We start from the raw sequence: 21,604 nt of genomic DNA on the forward strand, positions 1-21,604 counted from the left end.
TGTGTGTGTGAGAGAGAGATGAGAGAGAGAGATATCTTTCTTCCGATGCATGTCACCCTGTACCATATTTCCCTTGTAACCTATGACCCAGGAAGTGGACATCTACACGGTGAAGCCTGAGGACCTGTCTTTCACCACGGCCTTCTGCCTGCAGATCCAGAGGAACGACTATGTCCACGCCATGGTCACCTACTTCAACATCGAGTTCACCAAGTGTCATAAGAAGACTGGCTTCTCTACCGGTTAGACCTCACCACACACATATGGGTTGTGTTCATTTGGCACCAAGAGTCAGAAAACAGACTGAAACAGGGAAGAACTACCTGAACTAGTCCAATAAGAAAGACCTACTTTTGTTTTCCATTGCAAAAATGTTTTGCTACGGTGTGCACTAATGAACATACCCCACGATGTGACCACATTCAAGTACACTAAACGCTAGGTCCTTTGAAAATAGGTGTATGACAATATAAGTTACATGTCTTCCACACAAGCCACTTGTGTTGTTAAAAGGTCTGGAACCTGAAGCCACTAGAGATCTTTTACAGGGAGAGAACCACCATGTTCAGTTTCTGGGTCCTGTCCAGGTTATGCAACAATGGAAAGTTGTCATTTCAAACAGACATCAATCATTTTGTGTAAATCAGTCAATTGTAGCACTTGTACAAATAAGCCAGGGTGAAAAACTGTTCTCATACCTGTAGTTGTGGAGATTCTTGTCTTTGGCAATGATCCTTTGGTTTTGTTTGGAAGATTGTGGAAGCACAGCACATTTTTTGCATGTTAATTCATCACGGTTTTGACAAGGGGAGGGTGATATTATTGTGAGGTGTAGGTTTGAGGCTGATGATCAAAAGGTACTGCTAGACATAAAAGCATGTAATAGTAACATACTTTGCTGTTTCCTATAATGACAAGTTGACTTGGGTTCTCAGCTCTTGACCCCCTCTAGTGGTGTTAAGTGGAACAGCACCCCTCTCGTCCATCTCCCCCTTCCTCTCTTCTTCCCCTCCTGCTATTCCTCCCCCTCTCTTCCATCTCCCCCTCCTCCTCTCTTGTTCCCCTCCTCCTAATTCTCCCCCTCTCTTCCATCACCCCCTCTTCCTCTCTTCTTCCCCTCCTGCTATTCCTCCCCCTCTCTTCCATCTCCCCCTCTTCCTCTCTTCTTCCCCTCCTGCTATTCCTCCCCCTCTCTTCCATCTCCCCCTCTTCCTCTCTTCTTCCCCTCCTGCTATTCCTCCCCTTCTCTTCCATCTCCCCCTCCTCCTCTCTTGTTCCCCTCCTCCTATTCCTCCCCCTCTCTTCCATCTCCCCCTCCTCCTCTCTTGTTCCCCTCCTCCTATTCCTCCCCCTCTCTTCCATCTCCCCCTCCTCTCTTGTTCCCCTCCTCCTATTCCTCCCACTCTCTTCCATCTCCCCCTCCTCTCTTGTTCCCCTCCTCCTAATTCTCCCCCTCTCTTCCATCTCCCCCTCCTCTCTTGTTCCCCTCCTCCTATTCCTCCCCCTCTCTTCCATCTCCCCCTCCTCTCTTGTTCCCCTCCTCCTATTCCTCCCCCTCTCGTCCATCTCCCCCTTCCTCTCTTCTTCCCCTCCTGCTATTCCTCCCCCTCTCTTCCATCTCCCCCTCCTCTCTTGTTCCCCTCCTCCTATTTCTCCCCCTCTCTTCCATCTCCCCCTCCTCCTCTCTTGTTCCCCTCCTCCTATTCCTCCCCCTCTCTTCCATCTCCCCCTCCTCTCTTGTTCCCCTCCTCCTAATTCTCCCCCTCTCTCCCATGGCCAGCTCCTGACGCCGCCAGTACCCACTGGAAGCAGACAGTGTTTTACCTGGAGGACTACCTGACTGTGAGGAAGGGAGAGGAGATACTGGGCAGCATCGCAGTCAAGCCCAACGATAAGAACGTGGTGAGAATAGAGCTACGCTATATTAGAACTGCAGCTCACTCCAGGCCAGCAGTGAATAAAATGCTGTTTAAAAAAAAAATAATCTAGATGGGGTTTTTCTATAGATGTCAAGTCTTTAACATGATCAATGAATATGTCTTTCTAAGAGTGAAGCCCTACATGAGTATTAGCTCAGATGCTGCAAAACCGCCATCCTATTGCTGTACCACCCACTGACTTTAACTGTTAAAAACTCTACAAATGCATCCTCCCTTCTTCCCTTATTTGAAGTATTCACAGATTGGAGAGGGTTGGATTGGTGAAAGAGGTACGGTGGGAAACTTGCAGTCACTTATCCAACCTTATATACAGCTGTAGTTTACATACACTTAGGTTGGAGTCATTAAATCTCGATTTTCAACCACTCCACTCCACAAATTTCTTGTTAACAAACTATAGTTTTGGCAAGTCTGTTAAGACATCTACTTTGTGCATGACACAAGTAATTTTTCCAACAATTGTTTACAGACAGATTATTTCACTCATAATTTACTGTATCACAATTCCAGTGGGTCAGAAGTTTACATACACTAAGTTGACTGTGCCTTTAAACAGCTTAGAAAATTCCAGAAAATTATGTCATGGCTTTAGAAGCTTCTGATAGGCTGATTGACATCATTTGAGTCAATTGGAGGTGTGCCTGTGGATGTATTTCAAGGTCTACCTTCAAACTCAGTGCCTCTTTGCTTGACATCATGGGAAAATCAAAAGAAATCAGCCAAGACCTCAGAAAAAAATTGGAGCCCTCCACAAGTCTGGTTCATCCTTGGGAGCAATTTCCAAACACCTGAAGGTACCATGTTCATCTGTACAAACAATAGTACGCAAGAATAAATACCATGGGACCACGCAGCCATCATACCGCTCAGGAAGGAGACGCGTTCTGTCTCCTAGAGATGAACGTACTTTGGTGCGAAAAGTGCAAATCAATCCCAGAACAACAGCAAAGGACCTTGTGAAGATGCTGGAGGAATCTTCACATAATAAAAGTATTAAAAAAAAATTAAAGTATCTATTTCCACAGTAAAACGAGTCCTATATCGACATAACCTGAAAGGCCGCTCAGCAAGGAAGAACCTACTGCTCCAAAACCGCCATAAAAAAGCCAGACTACGGTTTGCAACTGCACATGGGGACAAAGATCGTACTTTTTGGAGAAATGTCCTCCGGTCTGATGAAACAAAAATAGAACTGTTTGGCCATAATGACCATGGTTATGTTTGGAGGAAAAAGGGGGAAGCTTGCAAGCCGAAAAACACCATCCCAACCGTAAAGCACGGGGGTGGCAGCAAAATAGATGGCATCATGAGGATGGACAATTATGTGGATATATTGAAGCTACATCTCAAGACATCAGTCAGGAAGTTAAAACTTGGTTGCAAATGGGTCTTCCAAATGGACAATGACCCCAAGCATACTTCCAAAGTTGTGGCAAAATGGCTTAAGGACAACAAAGTCAAGGTATTGGAGTGGCCATCACAAAGCCCTGACCTCAATCCTATAGAATATTTGTGGGCAGAACTGAAAACTTGTGTGCGAGCAAGGAGGCCTACAAACCTGACTCAGTTACACCAGCTCTGTCAGGAGGAATGGGCCAAAATTCACCCAACTCATTGTGGGAAGCTTGTGTGACCCAAGTTAAACAATTTAAAGGCAATGCTTCCAAATACTAATTGAGTGTATGTAAACTTCTGACCCACTAGGAATGTGATAAAAGAAATAAAAGCTAAAATAAATAATTCTCTCTACTATTATTCTGACATTTCACATTCTTAAAATAAAATGGTGATCCTAACTTACCAAAAACAGGGATTTTTTTACTAGGATTAAATGTCAGGAATTGTGAAAAACTGAGTTTAAATGTATTTGGCTAAGGTGTATGTAAACTTCCAACTTCAACTGTAGGTCAGTGACTACTTTAAATGGAGGGAGGGAAGAAGGATGTCTTTTCAAAGCATTCAAAAGGGCTAAATATCCCTACTGTTGTGTCCATCTCAAATACCCTTTTCCCACTACTAAGCCAAGCCGTACTGTGCTGGCCTGGTTACACATCCGTAGTTACTGAAATTGTAGGAGGCCAATGCAAAAAGAAAATACCAGAGGCAGCACCTCTGGTTGGGGTCGACACGATACTGTCAAATGGTTATAGGTGGACTGAAGAGTCTTCTCTTGTATTACAGCGGGACCTGGAGTTCACCTTGGAGTTGGACTTTAAAGGACAGCTGTGTGATGCGGCCATTTCCCACGACTACAAGATGCGTTAGCTGACCAGCAAAGGGCGATATCCCCCTCCCTGAGAGGGAGGGCACAGGCTCTCCATCAGGCCCTCTTATTGGTCCGAGGGGGACACGATACGCATCTGATTGGATGACAGCGCTCCAGCACCTAAGTGATGTCATAAAAACAAGCCATTTCGAAGCAATAGCGCCATCATCTGCCACATTTTTAAAGCTGCCCTGAGAATGTAATATCCCTGATGAACTTGATTTGTTATTTTTTTCAGGTTGAGTTTCAGTGTTATCAGTACTAGAGCTAAAGGAGTTATAGGGATTTTAGATGCCAGTCCAGAGGCACTTTAAGGACAAACTCTGAGCATGTCTTTTATCAAGGAAAACAGACAGACTACACCTCTGTTTTACAGCTGTCTTTCAAAGTTCAACGAATGCAGAACCCTAAGAGTTTAACAGGAAAGTCATTCAGTGTTTGTTCAAGTTAGTTATATTTTGTTGGTATTCAGTACTGGTAAGTTATTTAGCATGTTTAGCTTTTTGTTCTTGGTTGATTTCAGGTATCATGATTTGATCATTTGAGATATTCAATTGCTAATGGAACGTGTTTAATGATAGAAACCTGTGAGAACTGTCTTGTCTTCCATTACCAGCTGGAAGTTATTTAGCCATTTTGATTTTGGGGTGTGGTGTAGGAGTGATGAACAAATAAAGAACATTTACTTAGAATTGTTGAGAAAGAATCAAATAATTAGATTTCACATCAGTATTTTAATCACATTTATGACAATCATTATTTTGTAACAGACTACCAACTTAATCAAGCTCTTATTTACATATCCATTCTGTGTTTTGATTAACAACATAATCACAACTAAAGAAAAACAGTCATTCTATAGATTGAAATGGTTGATCCACTTTTTAAATTGACCAAATATACCATTAGTTCTACAGTAGAACACATGTCTATTGCTCATAACAGTCAGGAGGTCCAAATAACAGAAAAAGGTTGTAATGTAGACTAGAGCTAAATCCACTAGGATCCAGCTCAACTGGGCTCTTTGCCTTTAACAAAACAGGTACTGAAAGAAGGGCCGTCCTAATTTGAGATATTGATTAACAAATGTACACAAAGTTAGGATTTGGCTCCGAGAGCACAGAGAAAGAGTTAGATTGAAGAGTTCCTTCACTTGTTATCAGGAGTCTCTAGCCATTCCAAATGCTTTCTCTCTCTAGTCTGTCAGAGTGTCTTTACTTGTTATCAGGAGTCTCTAGCCATTCCAAATGCTCTCTCTCTCTCTAGTCTGTTAGAGTGTCTTTACTTGTTATCAGGAGTCTCTAGCCATTCCAAATGCTCTCTCTCTAGTCTGTCAGAGTGTCTTTACTTGTTATCAGGAGTCTCTAGCCATTCCAAATGCTCTCTCTCTAGTCTGTCAGAGTGTCTTTACTTGTTATCAGGAGTCTCTAGCCATTCCAAATGCTCTCTCTCTCTATTCTGTCAGAGTGTCTTCACTTGCAGCAGGCTTTCTTCTTGACGGGCAGGACCTCCAGTAAGACAAACGTGTCTCTCACCCGATCCTCCTGCTCTTTCAGCACTCTGGACACACAGATAGATGCATTGACATGTCACACACTGTCCCCAAATTGACTCTGGAGAAAGAAGGATGTATTTGGAGATGTGAGTTCATCTGAAAGGATTAGCATCCATACAAAATTCCTATTCTAATTGATCAGAGGGGGAGGTGGGAACATTAACATAGCTTATACCTGTCCAATTCATTCAGATCTGGATACCTAGGGGCTGTCCCTCTCCCTCCCTTACCTGGCCAGGTGGATCATGGCCTCTGTCACGTTGTAGCCGGTGTAAGCACTGACCTCATAGAATATCACACGGGTGTCCTACAGGGGAGAAGAGACTCAGGTCACTGGTTGTCACTTGGCTAATGTTGTAATATGTTCATTTGAGCCAAGTTGGAAAATAATCCTGCAGCAACAGGAAATGTTAATTATAATTAATGGACATTTTATTTTTTAGGGGTGCCAGCTACTGGCCCTCCAACACCACCTCCATTAGCATGTGGTCTCCCATCCAGGGACTGACCAGGACTGACCCTGCTTAGCTACAGAGGTAAGCTAGCAGTAGGATGCACGATGGTATGCTGCTGGCAAGTCAAACATTTTTATGTGGAAATTAAACTTTAGAAGATTTTTTTTATACCTTGAATGTGCTACAAGTTTACATTTCCTGCTGTGCAAGAAAATTCCTGCAACAGGATTGTCAAATTAAGATATGGCATCTGTAGAGGACCTACAGATGGCAATAGTGACAGCTATGCGAGGTCTCGTCCATATTTATAGACAGTGAACAGATTTCCCCCACTCTGTGTTGGTCGTTCAGTTCTTGAGATAAGTGTGCTATAGGATGATACTTATGAGTCCCTAAACGGAGAACTCACGTGGGCCAGAGTCTCTGCATCTTTAAGTGGTACCTCCCTCTCGGACGTCGCGTCCATCTTGTTGCCCAGGAGCAGGATGGGAATGCCCACTCCCGCAGCCTCCTGGGAAAACAGAGGTCAATCAAAGGTCAGGCGTCTGCTTAAAACGTTCAGATAAAAATAAACTGGAGAACAGACAATTATTTGTCATGTCCTGTCTGGCCAAAGGCCAAATGTGAGCTGACCTGGACGTTGATGAGCCAGGGTCGCACGGCCTTGAAGCTGTCCAGCAACGTGATGTCGTACATGACCACCACGCCGTCTGCCTTACGGAAGAACTGCTTGGTGATGCTGCGGTACCTGTAGCCAACACAGAGAACAGTTACAACTGGACAAAATGGAACCCTGTTTATTTTGCCAAAGTGCCAAATGCCAACCTGGACTATCATAAAGGCAAAAATAACACATCACATTCTTAGCTTCTGTTATCTATTGGTGAGGTTTTGGCAATACTATTTTCACTGGTCCGTGGCCACTCACCTCTCCTGCCCGGCCGTGTCCCACAGCTGCATGGCTACCTGGGTGTTGTCCAACATTAGAGTCTTCACACTGTAGTCAATACCTGTCAGGAATAGCACTCAGACTGGTTATTAGGGTAAGAGGAATACACAGCAATAATATACCGTAGCGTTACATCCTTTCATTAATGAACACTAGAGGGGGTAGTTGAGCTATTCATCAAGCTTCATGCTTCGGTAATTGTCTTTCACAGTCAAAGCGGTGAAATCAAACAAGCTGTCCTAGAATGGGGAACCAAGGGGATTCAGAGGAGAATTAAATGGATTCGATGTGACATAATCTGCGGTGGTACAATGTGTACCGGGGGTTCATAGACTGGGAGTGTGACTTTACGAGTCCTTTCATGTGATGCTGCTTTGCCCTTCAATCTTCTGATAGTAACACACACACACACACACACACGTACATAAGAACGTGCACACACACACACACACACGACCGCTGCCACTGCATTAACACACAAAAGGTCCGTGACACCCGTGGTACACAGTAATGTGTTGTCGGCTCTCACCCACAGTAGCGGGGCTGGAGGGGTTGAAGCGGCCGTCACAGAAGGTGCGCAGCAGGGAAGTCTTGCCCACACTGGAGTTGCCCACCAGAAGCACCTTAAACAGGCGGTCTGGGGCAGGCACGGCCCTCTCCTTCACCCTCTGGAGGGATAGGCAGAGAAAGAGGTCAACAGAATGATATTTTCAATTGATTGCATATTGAAGAGCTTTGGAAATGATGTTGATCACTTAGATGAAGGGTTTTAGTTCTGATGCTTAACACAATGACAATAGTTTTGATCTTATATTTTACCTTTATTTAACCAGGCAAGTCAGTTAAGAACAAATTCTTATGTTCAATGACGGCCTAGGAACAGTGGGTTAACTGCCTGTTCAGGGGCAGAACGACAGATTTGTACCTTGTCAGCTCGGGGATTTGAACTTCCGGTTACTAGTCCAACGCTCTAACCACTAGGCTACCCTGCCGCCCCTGGGGTCAACTTCATTCTAACTCAGTAATTCCAAAGTGAATTAAAATACAATAAATGAATAGAGATTTGCTCACATTTTGGGTCTCCTTGCCGACGGGCTGTCCTCGAGGTGACGAGGGGATATTTCTCATTCTGCTGAAACTACCTTGGTGTTTGAAGGGGGACACTGTCGTGACCGGGACAGGTAGAGGAACAGGGGCGAAGAAGATACTTCTCTCCAGATCTTCCTTCCCTTGCTCCTCTTCCTCCTCCTCGTCTTCCTCACTGAGCTGGTGCAGCAGGGGCTGGGGCCCTCCATGAAGCAGGTGGGGGAGGTGGTCCTCCTCGATGGAGATAACCCGACGGAGAGGCCACCCATCTGGGGGACCGTCCAGCCCATCGCCCCCAACCTCCGGCTTACTCTGGTACTCTGTATGCCTGTCCCTTTCGTTCTGGGTGGGGGCGAGGGTCTTCTCTGACTCGAACTTGGAGAGCCTCTCCTTCACCCTCACCCCCTGCGCCTCCACCTCAACCACTTGGGTTGGAGACGAGGTGTTGGAGTCGTGGTAGCCGTTGGCCAGGCCGTAGTTGGTTTTCGGTGAACGTGGTGGACAAGCGGTGTCAACATCGTCCTCGCTAGATGAGGAGGGGGAGGAGACAAAAGAGATTTGAAGGTGTTCTACTGGCAGTGCATCAAGGAACTCATAGGAACCCCCATTGTGGGTGAGGAGTGAGGCTCTTTGGAGACAAGAGGAAGAAACAGAGGATATCGGATCAAAAAAATAGTTTCTGAGTCCCATGTTGCCAAGGCACTTTCACGTTAGTCTCTCGTTACCGAGCATTATCATTAAATGGTAATTTAAAATGGTTCTGGGTGCTGCCATTACTGTCAAGAGCAGCGCAAAAGTCACTACATTTAAAATATATTGTTAGTATATTATATTGCAAATACGCTGTAAAGTACCTTACATTAAATTGACTAATTTGGTGCCTTGGCCTCAAAAACACATTTTTTGATTGCACATCCTGTTTCTCCTCTTTAATCCAATGTTGATTTAAATCCCGTTACGGACGGACATAAAATCAGTTTCCTTTCACACAATACAAGACCGGTTAATTATGTTTAGGGCACTTCTAAAGGAAATTACCTCACCTTTTAACCGGCTGCTGGCTGGTGTCCGCAAACAGATTGACCAAGCCGGCTCTCTGCTTCTGTTTGAGGGACTTCCTGGGGTTCTGTAGAGCAAAGAGAACACAACAGAATGGAATATCATAGAAACAGTTTTGTTGTTGTCAATGTCCATATAATGTGGAAATAAATGTGCCTTTGGCTTGAATATGTCTTACCATTCAATATCGCCTCAAAGGTAACAGTCAAAATATCATGAGTCAAGAACTCACCACAGCACAGTATATGTCTCGCTCATCTTTTAAATGTTTGTTCATCTCTCTGGATAGATATTGCAAGGAGGACAAAAACAATAAGTTGTCAAATTAAATGTATAACATGCATACTGTGTGTGTGTGTGTGTGTGTGTAACTTACCTGAGAAGGTCTAGTTGTTTCATCAGACTCTGTTTCTCTCTCTGTAGTCCCTCAGTGACTCGATACATTTCCCTGAGCAGAGAGAGAGTCACCAAAGCTCACTGAACCACACCTGGACAGTAATCTAGTGAATGTTAGCTGTACTAGGAGTGACATGCCATAGCCACTGATGGAACGTTTGTGTGATGCCTAGGTGAGTGAGTGTGTTTGGTCATTACATCTAGTGGTAATATTAACTATTAACCCACATCTCTCTCTCCTGGTGCAGGCGGGAAGCCTGGTCCTGCAGCATGGTCAGTTGTTCCTGGGCCAAGGACAGTTCCTGACAGGTGCTCTCCAGCTCTCTGCTCAGTTCCTCGTTGGTCATCTTCAGCTTGACATTCTCCACCCGGCTCTCCTGCTGCTCACTGCTCAGGTCGCGACACTGGAGATCCAACTGGGGGGGGGTCAAAGGGTAATATTGTTAGGGAGACATGTATTCTATTATAATCACAGCTTCTTTGTCTTTTACTTTGCTTTATCTGCACCGAAAATCAAGAAGGGGGATTAGCCCCGCAGGAGACCAGAGGTGGCCAACCTTCCCCCTGGAGAGTTACAGGAGCCCCGAATGGTATCATTTCTGGAATGTTCCAACAGGAATCTGTACAAGTACAAGGTTGCCAACAAATAACGCATACAAAAGTAACATGATCTATTCACCTAGCTAACTAGCTGTCCAAAAGGCATCAACTCACCATGTAGCTTATTCTTAATGTTTGTCCATAGACGACCAGAGTGAGGACAGACATTATCAGGAATAAACATGGGGAGTGAAAACTGAATGAAATAGCCCCCTCCCTACCCGGTATCTTATTCTGCTGCTATACAACTTTGTGTGCGTTGTTTGTTGGCAACCTTGTTATTTACTACATTTTTGGAACAGATTCCTGTTGGAACGTTCCACAAATTATAGAGGAGGCACCTCAGTCACTCACCCTCCTCTGTTTCTGGAAGAGCTGCTCCAGCTCTCTCTCCTTACTGGACAGCTGGTGCTCCAGGTCGTGACTACGAGACTGGAGACGCTCCGAGTCCTGGAGGAGAGACGGGGACAGCACATTAGGATAGGAGAAATTAAACAGAAATACAGTGCAACACAACCTTGTTGAGTCCATTGGGTGACTTGTTCAAGGGTATATAGAAGGTAGGGATCCAGCAGGTGTCTAGAGTTTGGTGTTAAGAGACACAGTCCAGGTCTGGGAAAGGGTCTCAAGTCATTTAAACTAACTAATCAACCATATGTACCTGGAGGAGCAGCCGGTCCTTCTCGCTTTTCATTTGTTGCTCCATTTCTTCATACAGACCGCGGATCTCACTGTCGTGTGTGGCTTCTTTCCTGCATGTATGGGGGAGAATGGATTTAATTCATCTAGATTTAATAACAACTAAATAACTACTTAACCAGATGCTGTTTACAAGTGGCAGGTTTGAGAGTGATTATGGGTCATTCTGTTTATGTCATAGCCTCACAGGTGTGACTAATTGCCAATGTTAATTCATCAAGCCTTCTCATTGGACAACTGACTAATTAACAGAACAGTTGGCATGTATGTAAACCCTGTTTCTCTTTTAGGCGGCCGCCCATGGGAGGTGATGCAGTCCAGAGGTATGGTGGCTCCTGGGAGTAATGGAGGGAAGAAAAATGGATGTGTGCCTCCCGCCTGTGATTTGTGAATGTGTTAGTGGGCCAGAGATGAGCCACGCTGAAAAGGTGAACTTGTGAAACCGTTCCTTCATTTCTTTAATGTTTGAACATGTATTTTTGTTGTCTGTTTCTACTTCACTCTGCCTGCTCAACCCAGAGCCAAAGAACTGGTCACATTACGTTAGTCTACTGCATTGCTTTTCCATCTGTAGCTACACAGACTGGTACATGCACGTACCAGCACACGGTCTGTGTAGATACAGATGGAAAAGCACTGCTCTTGGAATTTTGCATTCCTTTAACATTCCACCACCTTATTAAGCAACCAATTAGTGAGAGGACTGAAGTTGTCTGAAGTGGTACCACACAGTACCATGAGAACAATGCATTAGTATTACCTAACACAACGGGGACCACAGCCATACAAATACCTAGCCAGCTAGTCATTGTCTATCATCAAAGGTAGTATAGTGTACATTGTTTCAGGGGAGAAAAATACATTCTCATCTCTGTCTACATGACAGCCAATTCCTCAGGCTTGCAATCAATGTTCCTTTTTGAGAATATGATCTCTGAGCTTAGCGGTCTATTGAAAGGGATAATTGGGGCATTATGGTAAACCCACATAGAGCTCTGTGTCTACAGGCAGAAACAAAGGCTAGCTTTTTCAAACAGAAATTTGCATCCTGTAGCACAAACTCAAAAGTTCTGGGACACAAGTCCATGGAGAATACGAGAACCTCCTCCCAGCTGCCCACTGTACTGAGGCTAGGAAACTCTGTCACCACCGATAAATCTAAGAGAATTGATCATTTCAATAAGCATTTTAACACAGCTGGCCATGCTTTCCACCTGGCTACCCCTATCCCAGTCAACTGCCCTGCACCCCCCACAGCAACTCGCCCAAGCCTCCCCATTTCTCCTCCACCCAAATCCAGATAGCTGATGTTCTGAAAGAGCTGCAAAATCTGGACCCCTACAAATCAGCCGGGCTAGAGAATCTGGCCCTGTGGAACTTGGTACTGAACTTCCTGACAGGCTGCCCCCAAGTAGTAAGGGTAGGTAACATCTCCACCCCGCTGATCCTCAACACTGGGGCCCCACAAGGGTGTGTTCTTAGCCCTCTCCTGTACTCCCTGTTCACCCACGACTACGTGGCTATGCACACCTCCAACTCAATCATCAAGTTTGCAGACGACACTACAGTGTTAGGCGTGATTACCAACAACGACGAGACGGCCTACAGGGAGGAGGTGAGGGCCCTCGGAGTGTGGTGTCAGGATAATAACCTCACACTCAATGTCAACAAAACAAAGGAGATTATCGTGGACTTCAGGAAACAGCAGAGGGACCACCCCCCTTTCCACATCGAAGGGACAGTAGTGGAGAGGGTAGTAAGTTTCAAGTTCCTCAGCGTACACATCACAGACAAACTGAAATGGTCCACCCACACAGACAGCGTGGTGAAGAAGGCACAGCAGCGCCTCTTCAACCTCAGGAGGCTGAAGAAATTCGGCTTTACACCAAAAAACAAACTTTTGCAGATGAACAATCGAGAGCATCCTGTCGGGCTGTATCACCGCCTGGTACGGCAACTGCTCCGCCCACAACTGTAAGGCTCTCCAGAGGGTAGTGAGGTCTGCACAACGCATCGCCGGGGGCAAACTACCTGCCCTCCAGGACACCGACACCACCCGATGTCACAGGAAGGCCAAAAAGATCAAGGACCTCAACCACCTGAGCCACTGCCTGTTCACCCCGCTATCATCCAGAAGGCGAGGTCAGTACAGGTGCATCAAAGCAGGGACCGAGAGACTGAAAAACAGCTTCTATCTCAAGGCCATCAGACTGTTAAACAGCCACCACTAACATGGAGTGGCTGCTGCCAACATACTGACTCATCTCTATTCACTTTAATAATGGAAAAATGTATGTAATAAATGTATCACTAGCCACTTTAAACAATGCCACTTTATATAATGTTTACATACCCTACATTACTCATCTCATATGTATATACTGTACTCTATACCATCTACTGCATCTTGCATATGCTGTTCGGCCATCACTCATTTTTATGTACATCTTTTTCATTCCTTTACACTTGTGTGTATAAGGTAGTTGTTGTGAAATTGTTAGGTTAGATTACTTGTTAGATATTACTGCATGGTCAGAACTAGAAGCACAAGCATTTCGCTACACTCGCATTAACATCTGCTAACCATGTGTATGTGACAAATAAAATGTGATTTGATTTGACCCTCTCTTTCTAAAATGATCTGCCGAAATTGTTGCAACCCCTATTACTAGCCTGTTCAACCTCTCGTTCATATCGTCTGAGATTCCCAAAGATTGGAAAGCTGCCGCGGTCATCCCCCTCTTCAAAGGGGGAGACACTCTAGACCCAAACTGCTACAGACCTATATCAATCCTACCCTGCCTTTCTAAGGTCTTCGAAAGCCAAGTTAACAAACAGCTCACCGACCATTTCGAATCCCACCATCGAATCCCATATTCTCCGCTATGCAATCTGGCTTCCGAGATGGTCATGGGTGCACTCCAGCCACGCTCAAGGTCATAAATGATATAACTGCCATCAATAAGAGACAATACTGTGCAGCCGTATTCATCGACCTGGCCAAGGCTTTCAATCACCACATTCTTATCGGCAGACTCAACAGACATGGTTTCTCAAATGACTGCCTCGCCTGGTTCACCAACTACTTCCCTGATAGAGTTCAGTGTGTCAAATCGGAGGTCCTGTTGTCTGGACCTCTGGCAATCTCTATGGGGGTGCCACAGGGTTCAATTCTCGGGCCGACTCTTCTCTGTATACATCAATGATGTCGCTCTTGCTGCTGATGATTCTCTGATCCACCTCTACGCAGATGACACCATTCTGTATACTTCTGGCCCTTCTTTGGACACTGTGCTAACTAACCTCCAGACGAGCTTCTATGCCATACAACACTCCTTCCGTGGCCTCAAACTGCTCTTAAATGCAAGTAAAACTAAATGCATGCTCTTCAAAAGATCGCTGCCCACAACTGCCTGCCCGTCCAGCATCACTCCTCTGGACGGTTATGACCTAGAATGTGGACAACTACAAATACCTAGGTGTCTGGTTAGACTGTAAACTCTCCTTCCAGACCCACATTAAGCATCTCCAATCCAGAATTAAATCTAGAATCGGCTTCCTAATTTGCAAGAAAGCATCCTTTGCTCATGCTGCCAAACATACCCTCGTAAAACTGACTATCCTACCAATCCTCGACTTTGGCGATGTCATTTACAAAATAGCCTCCAACACTTTACTCAACAAATTGGATGCAGTCTATCACAGTGCCATCGGTTTTGTCACCAAAGCCCCATATACTACCCACAACTGCGACCTGTATGCTCTCGTTGGCTTGCCTTCCCTTCATACTCGTGGCCCTCGCTTCATACTCGTCACCAAACCCACTGGCTCCAGGTCATCTACAAGTCTTTACTAGGTAAAGCCCTGCCTTATCTCAGTTCACTGGTCACCATAGCAGCACCCACCCGCAGCACGCGCTCCAGCAGGTATATCTCACTGGTCACCCCCAAAGCCAATTCCTTCTTTGGCCGCCTGTCCTTCCAGTTCTCTGCTGCCAATGACTGGAACGAACTGCAAAAATCACTGAAGCTGGACACTCTTATCTCCCTCACTAACTTCAAGCACCAGCTGTCAGAGCAGCTCACAGACCATTGCACCTGTAAATAGCCCATCTGTAAATAGCCCATCCAACTACCTCAACCCATACGGTATTTATTTGCTCCTTTGCACCCCAGTATCTCTACTTGCACATTCATCTTCTGCACATCTACCACTCCAGTGTTTAATTGCTACATCGTAATTACCTCACCACTATGGCCTATTTTATTGCCTTACCTCCCTTTTCTTACCTCAGTTGCACACACTGTATATATACTTTTTTCCTATTGTGTTATTGACTGTATGTTTGTTAATTCCATGTGTAAATCTGTGTTGTTGTTTGTGTCGAACTGCTTTGCTTTATCTTGGCCAGGTCACAGTTGTAAATGAACTTGTTCTCAACTAGTCTACCTGGTTAAATAAAGGTGAAATATATATTTTTAAATATGAAAAAAAAATAGGTTTAACGAGTAATATGGAATTTATGTCTGGAGTAGTTGACTTGATAGAACCTCGCTGCATTCATTCACTGAAGGCCTGTATCAACCTTTTGAAGCTATTAACTACGCAGTGCTTTCAACTTGCATGTAAAAGGACTACTTTCAATGGGATAGAATCCTGAATCAAACGTTATTTGTTCTACAATCTGGTACACAAACAGACCTCTATAGCAAAATAGACCATAGATCTATCACATGGGTTGGAACTGAACAAGCTATTGTCAGTTCTATGAATCAATGACTGCTGTTTGAACTGAATAATTACACTCTGATGAGCTGCAACCGAGAAGCCGAAGACATACTGGCCGTGCCTTTACAAAGCTGCAAGCTGTTAGTATTGTGGTTTAAATAGCTGTGGTTTCAGTCCACTAAACAGTCACAGTGAAGATATCACACATAATGATCACATAATCATGCCTAAATGCCAAAGGGACAGTTTCTCAGACACAGATCAAGTTTTGTCCTGGACTAAAAGCACTTTCAAAAGAGATTCTCCCTTGGCAATGCTTTGTAGTCTGGGACTAGGCTTAATCTGTGTCCGGTAAACTGGCCCAGGGAGTAGCAGTGACAACAAAGAGAGGAGGTACTTGTGGTCTCCAACCTCTGGAGGGCGCTCTCCATCTCCCTCCTCTCCTCTTTGGCCTCTTTGATCTGGAAGGTGACTCTGGCCAGGAATTCCTCAAAGTTCGACAGGAGGTGAGGCTCGTCCCTCCTCAGCTGGGCCCACAAGCTGCGCACCTCGCCTGGACTGGAGGGGGAGGGGGTGGGGGGTGGAAACAGACAGACAGAGGGTAAGAGTTCTGATAAAACTACAGGGACCGGTCACATTCAACTTACTGGTTGACCTCCACTATATCAGAAACCATTGGAATCACTGTAAAGACACAGGGGTCCAAAAGTGTAGAGGGGTGGTGCCCAAACAGTTCTGTACACCATGAACCAGCTAAAGCCATGACGGGCAAGTTGAAAGTTCAACCCCACACTTTCCAAGATGAGGCAACAACCCCAAACAAAGATATTTGGGGAATACATACAAGGTGCAATATTGTAATGTTGCATATGTAATATTGTATAGTAATAAAGTAAGTAATAATGTGAGGTGTGGTTAACTCCACCCACTCCTGGAACACGTTGCTGGCCCCTAGGCTCTCCAGCAGCATACAGAAGTGACTCTCCTCCTCATCCTCCCACCCTCCAGTCAACCTCTCATCCCATTGGCTCTGGTACAGGGCTTCTGAGGGCTTCCTAGAAGTGGGGAGGGCGGGTGCTGCGTCCTCGGCTACAGAGATCCTCCGGCTGTGCAGGAACTGACCTGGGGACAGAGCAGGAAGCATAAGCATCACCAGCAAGATGTCGTAACATCAGTTTGAATTACAAATCAGGGGGTGTTTCAATTTTGAAAGTGCCCTGCACTCACAATTATCACGTTTCTGATGGTTGTGAAAAGAGAACTCAAGTTTAAGTTTGTAAGTGCATTTTATACAGAGTACAACCTATCCTTACCTGGGTGAGCATCTACTCCCTGCCAGCTAGGAGATAAATTAATCCATACCTTATCTTTGTCACGTTTGAATGTGGTCCCTCACTCCATTGATCTCAAAACATAAGTTATTGAACCAAGAGTAAACCATGAGACATACAGCAGATTGTCCCTTGGGGATGAATAAAGTCATATTGAATTGAATTGAAATTGAATGTAGGGAGATAAAGAGAAAAATAGGGAACTCACTGAATCCTGATGAGAATACTTCGAGGGTGAGGTAGCCGTTCTGGTCAGTGTTCAGGGAGTCAAAGACATTCTCCAGTTCTTCAGCAGTGAGGGGTAGTTCTCTGTGAAGCCTCTGTGGAACACACACACACACACACACACACACACATGCACAAACACAAGAAATAGATTGTTTCTTCTGCTAAGAGATGTAACACAACACAAGCCCAACAGTCCTCTCCTGCTTCACTCCAAAGAGAAAGATATTCAAGTCAGTAGCATTGGATGTGCGTCTACTACAGCTGTAATATCTGTCACCCTGGACCTTGTCCTGCCTCTCTGAATAGAAATGTGTCAAGGAAAGCATGTGAAAGAAAGCCATTGAATAGAAAATGGGAGTGATTAACTGAGTTTACACCATTATTGTGGATTTCATATTGTCAGTGCCAGTGGTGTGATCAACGCTAGACCTGATTGCAAAAAGGGACGGGAGAATATTGGCACGGAAGGTATAGGCCATATGATTGTATTCATTAATAGGCAATTACATGTTACATTATCCTTAGATAATGCACACGTCAACATCACCATTTTCCAGGTGATTCTTCTGTTAACCTTTTTAAGCATTTTCTACGAACTATATAAATGTACAAATGTACTATCCCCTCTAAGCCCGGACAACAACAAAAGCCGTCTCTTGTTCATTTCAAAACAGCGCTTGAGTGAAATACAAAAATGATGTGTGTAAGTGTGTGCATGCACGTGTTCCTGGACACAGTGATCAAAGGTGCCGTGCTATTGAGTGGCTGCTTCAATGAGCAGGAGGAGAGGTTCTCGATATGAAAACCTCTGAATGGTCAATGAGGTAGAGAACCATAGCACAAAGCACCTCCTGCATGTCACACTGTCCTCTGGTTATGTCATGGTTGTGAGAGACAGCATCATTTGTGTGTGTGTGTGTGTGTGTGTGTGTACCTTAACCCTTGAAATGAACTTGTTTGTTTGTTTAGTTTTGATTTACATTGGTCAACTAATGTGAATTCAACAAAAAATGTCACTATGTCATTGAATTAAGGTTAAAGGTTAGGTGAAAAAAATATGAAATTCCCTTACTTTTTTCAAATCCAATTATTTTCCCACATTGATTCAACGTCATCAAATTACATTTTTGGATTGAAATGACGTGGAAACAACGTTGATTCAATCAGTTTTTGCCCAGTGGGTTTTGACATAATTCCCATAATTGTCCCTCTGTCAAAACGATTATCTAAGCATGGCTGCATCAATGGGGTAGACATCTATGTCCATAACATCTAAGTTTCTAACAAGTGTAAAACTGAGGCAAAACAAGCCCCCCCCATCGCCCCCTCCTCGAACCCTCATATTGGTGCGTGTGATGAAGCCTTTGCCCTCCACATCGCAGGTCTGGAAGAATTCCTTGGTCTTATCCAGCATGGCGATGCTTCCCCAGTCAGAACCCCTCCTGTCTGAACTCTTCCTCATGGGGACAGCTCCTCCTCTGCCCTTGGCCTCAGACTCTTCCATGTCACTAGATATACTTCTGCAGAGTATTCTGGTGGCTCTGAACAAGGTAGAATCAGACATGGCTGTCTCACTCCTCGGCCTGGCCGGTTGGGGTCATGGTGAGCGATGAGACCAGGCACCACAAGTCAGTAGTGATGAGGCCACAGAGACTGTCTAGGAGTTTTCATATCTCAGTAAATGGTCTGTCTAGGATTTTTCATATCTCAGTAAATGGTCTGTCTAGGAGTTTTCATATCTCAGTAAATGGTCTGTCTAGGAGTTTTCATATCTCAGTAAATGGTCTGTCTAGGAGTTTTCATATCTCAGTAAATGGTCTGTCTAGGAGTTTTCATATCTCAGTAAATGGTCTGTCTAGGAGTTTTCATATCTCAGTAAATGGTCTGTCTAGGAGTTTTCATATCTCAGTAAATGGTCTGTCTAGGAGTTTTCATATCTCAGTAAATGGTCTGTCTAGGAGTTCTCATATCTCAGTAAATGGTCTGTCTAGGAGTTCTCATATCTCAGTAAATGGTCTGTCTAGGAGTTTTCATATCTCAGTAAATGGTTTGTCTAGGAGTTTTCATATCTCAGTAAATGGTCTGTCTAGGAGTTTTCATATCTCAGTAAATGGTCTGTCTAGGAGTTTTCATATCTCAGTAAATGGTCTGTCTAGGAGTTTTCATATCTCAGTAAATGGTCTGTCTAGGAGTTTTCATATCTCAGTAAATGGTCTGTCTTGTTCCCAGGTTCCTGGGAAGAATAAAAAGGAAAGACATTAGAATATAACCTTACATCTGTTTGAAAAGTGGGTACATGAAGACCATGATGATTACAGAGAGCATCACAATGTAATGTTTTCATTTTAGATTTATACGCTCTCATAAGTCATTGTTTGACTGCTTTTAAACAGGTGATATTTTGATATTTTTTCCACTAATTGTTTTTTTGACCAATCACATCAGATCTTTTTCAGAGCTGATCTGAATTGTCATAAATATCAGAATCGGTCTGCCTGTCTAAAAGCAGCTTTTGAGATGTGTGTCATGTTGGTAGTGTGTTGTAGGCTAGTAATGCATGAAAGCAGAACTCTTTCTGTGATGAAAGTCTCTTATCTGTGTGAAAGATGACAGGAAAGGGGTTAGTTGTTACTCAATAGTAACACTATGAGAAAAGTTTGGCCTTGAACCACGTGTCAGCAGTCCTTTAGGTATAAATTCCCTTTTTCATAAGCTGAGACTTTCCTCCTAGCTAACATGCTGGGAAGTATGTAAACATAACGGCTTATCTTAATACCGAAGCACACAATCCTCACAACTATGTTAATTCCTGCATACCATAGACTACAGTCTAGACATTGTGAATAAAAACCACTCAATGAAATTCTCTTCAGGTTTGGGAACACTGAATATTAGCAGTCGGTAGGCTGCCTGTATCTTCTAAACACAGAAGTATTACAGTCTGTGCTCTAGAGAGTAACATCCTTGAGCTGCTATCAATCTATTGCTAATCTGCACCCTGAGCTGCTATGTTTTTCACTACATTGTAAAGCAGGGCTGCAGTTAACCACAACAAATTGGGGGGGAGGAAGTGGTTATAGCGGATAGGGCTTCTGTGGAAATGGTGAACGTTAGGTGTGGGTGACAGCATCATGGGCTTCAAATCAAGACCGATCAGCCTTGAACTCATGAGGTCTGTACAGTAGCAGTTTTAGTTGAGGTAGAAAAAGAACATGACATGCTCTGTAGGTGTTGACTAATGTGGGTAACATTATTCACAAATGAATACATACCATACAAAATGGAGTGTCTCTGATTTACATACAGAATAATACGAAATGCTCTGAAACCGGGTTGGTAGCTGATAGCCTATCATATTACAAAACACTGTATTCCACTTTGGGACCAGGATGTCCATCTGCCTTTTACTCATCTAGCCAGAACAAGAAAGAATGTAGTATCCCATTTAGAAGGAAATGTCAGTTTGGTTAGTTCTCATTAGAAGGAGAATATCCAACATAAATGGCAACAGTAGGATTTTTGCTTTATTTAACCTTTGTTTAATTAGGCATTAATTATGTATAAAACCTTCAGAATCTAAAAAAGAAAACAATACTATAATTTGTGCAAGATGTTTGTTGTCCTTTCTGACAAAAATCGAAACTAGTGTGTGCTTGTCACCATGTATACCATTTTTAAACCGATGGGTGTGAAAATATGTAACATTTCTTACGTCTACATGAGCCATAAAAATGTTCACATAGGCAAGTTCATGCATTCTATATTGAGTAAAATAAGCAATCAAAATTATCGGATAAGCAAAAGAAAAACACTAATAACTTACCTTTTTATATCCAAAATATTAAGATATTTGCCCTGAAACTTTCAACGTGGACCAAAATACAGAAAGCGATGATCGCACTTCCTATTTAGGAAGTTCTTGCCTCTCAAACGACGCTTTGAAAAGTAATTCGCATACCATGTGATGTCATGGGGCAGTCGCCTGAGGGGATTTAGGGTTCGAGTTCTCACTAATAATCACCACTTAGGGTAGACAGAGCTCCCGTTAAATATCAACATGCAACAGGTAATTAGTACTATTAGAATGACAGCGACAGTGGAAGGGCAGCATGGACAACAAAAGACTTGTGCGCTACACATAATCTGTAACTATGACAACGCCTGGGCAAGGAGGTACACGGTGCCGTCCAAAGTGTGTCCAGGGCACGGTCTCTATTTTGTCCCGCTACAAATTAAACACTACATTTGTAACTCTCAATTCTGCAGTCTACTTGGATCAACAGTAGCTTTAGTTTTTGGTGCACTCATATAT

The 21,604-nt window shown here is 44.0% G+C and overlaps 4 protein-coding genes across 14 annotated transcripts in view; 2 read left to right on the top strand and 2 right to left on the bottom strand.

The window, feature by feature from the left end:
• Positions 1 to 943, bottom strand: part of LOC110490781 (tetraspanin-11) — a 111,653-nt gene extending 110,710 nt beyond the window's left edge. The window contains exon 1 of the mRNA XM_036945022.1: positions 699 to 943. Coding sequence (XP_036800917.1) covers positions 699 to 782 — 84 coding nt within the window. The 5' untranslated portion in view covers positions 783 to 943. The remainder of the gene's footprint in view (positions 1 to 698) is intronic.
• LOC110501005 (protein arginine N-methyltransferase 8-B) overlaps positions 1 to 4,898 on the top strand; it is an 18,608-nt gene extending 13,710 nt beyond the window's left edge. For both annotated transcript variants that reach the window (XM_036945021.1, XM_036945020.1), the window contains exons 8-10: positions 92 to 242; positions 1,781 to 1,902; positions 4,122 to 4,898. In XM_036945021.1, coding sequence (XP_036800916.1) covers positions 92 to 242; positions 1,781 to 1,902; positions 4,122 to 4,205 — 357 coding nt within the window. In that variant the 3' untranslated portion in view covers positions 4,206 to 4,898. The remainder of the gene's footprint in view (positions 1 to 91; positions 243 to 1,780; positions 1,903 to 4,121) is intronic.
• A 25-nt stretch (positions 4,899 to 4,923) lies between these two features.
• LOC110490597 (ras and EF-hand domain-containing protein) lies at positions 4,924 to 21,550 on the bottom strand. 5 transcript variants are annotated; one of them, XR_005036195.1, is made up of 19 exons: positions 21,116 to 21,550; positions 18,629 to 19,525; positions 17,273 to 17,384; positions 16,663 to 16,855; positions 16,145 to 16,291; positions 10,968 to 11,058; positions 10,661 to 10,756; positions 9,935 to 10,122; positions 9,687 to 9,758; positions 9,543 to 9,591; positions 9,295 to 9,377; positions 8,237 to 8,879; positions 7,695 to 7,833; positions 7,145 to 7,226; positions 6,850 to 6,964; positions 6,626 to 6,727; positions 5,992 to 6,068; positions 5,618 to 5,766; positions 4,924 to 5,554 (listed from the first exon to the last, which is right to left on the bottom strand). XR_005036195.1 is itself a non-coding variant. In XM_036945012.1 (18 exons), the coding sequence occupies exons 2-18, from the start codon at positions 18,854 to 18,856 to the stop codon at positions 5,679 to 5,681; spliced, it is 2,403 nt and encodes an 800-aa protein (XP_036800907.1). In that variant the 5' UTR covers positions 18,857 to 19,525; positions 21,116 to 21,550; the 3' UTR covers positions 4,924 to 5,678. The 5 variants fall into 5 exon arrangements, 2 of the variants coding, with proteins under 2 accessions (XP_036800907.1, XP_036800906.1); XR_005036196.1 differs by having other exon boundaries at positions 4,925 to 5,359; positions 5,555 to 5,766; XM_036945012.1 differs by having other exon boundaries at positions 4,924 to 5,766; positions 8,237 to 8,777.
• LOC110490596 (methyltransferase-like protein 25) overlaps positions 11,296 to 21,604 on the top strand; it is a 31,113-nt gene continuing 20,804 nt past the window's right edge. For 2 of the 6 annotated variants that reach the window (XM_036945016.1, XM_036945017.1), the window contains exon 1: positions 11,296 to 11,433. Coding sequence is in view for 1 of the 6 variants with exons in the window: in XM_036945014.1 (XP_036800909.1) it covers positions 11,350 to 11,433 (84 nt within the window). In the remaining 5 variants the exon portion in view is untranslated. The remainder of the gene's footprint in view (positions 11,434 to 21,604) is intronic. The other 4 variants (XM_036945013.1, XM_036945015.1, XM_036945014.1 and 1 more) reach the window with 3 other exon arrangements.

Source organism: Oncorhynchus mykiss, chromosome 15, assembly GCF_013265735.2.
Source record: "Oncorhynchus mykiss isolate Arlee chromosome 15, USDA_OmykA_1.1, whole genome shotgun sequence".
Taxonomy (NCBI): Eukaryota; Metazoa; Chordata; class Actinopteri; order Salmoniformes; family Salmonidae; genus Oncorhynchus; species Oncorhynchus mykiss.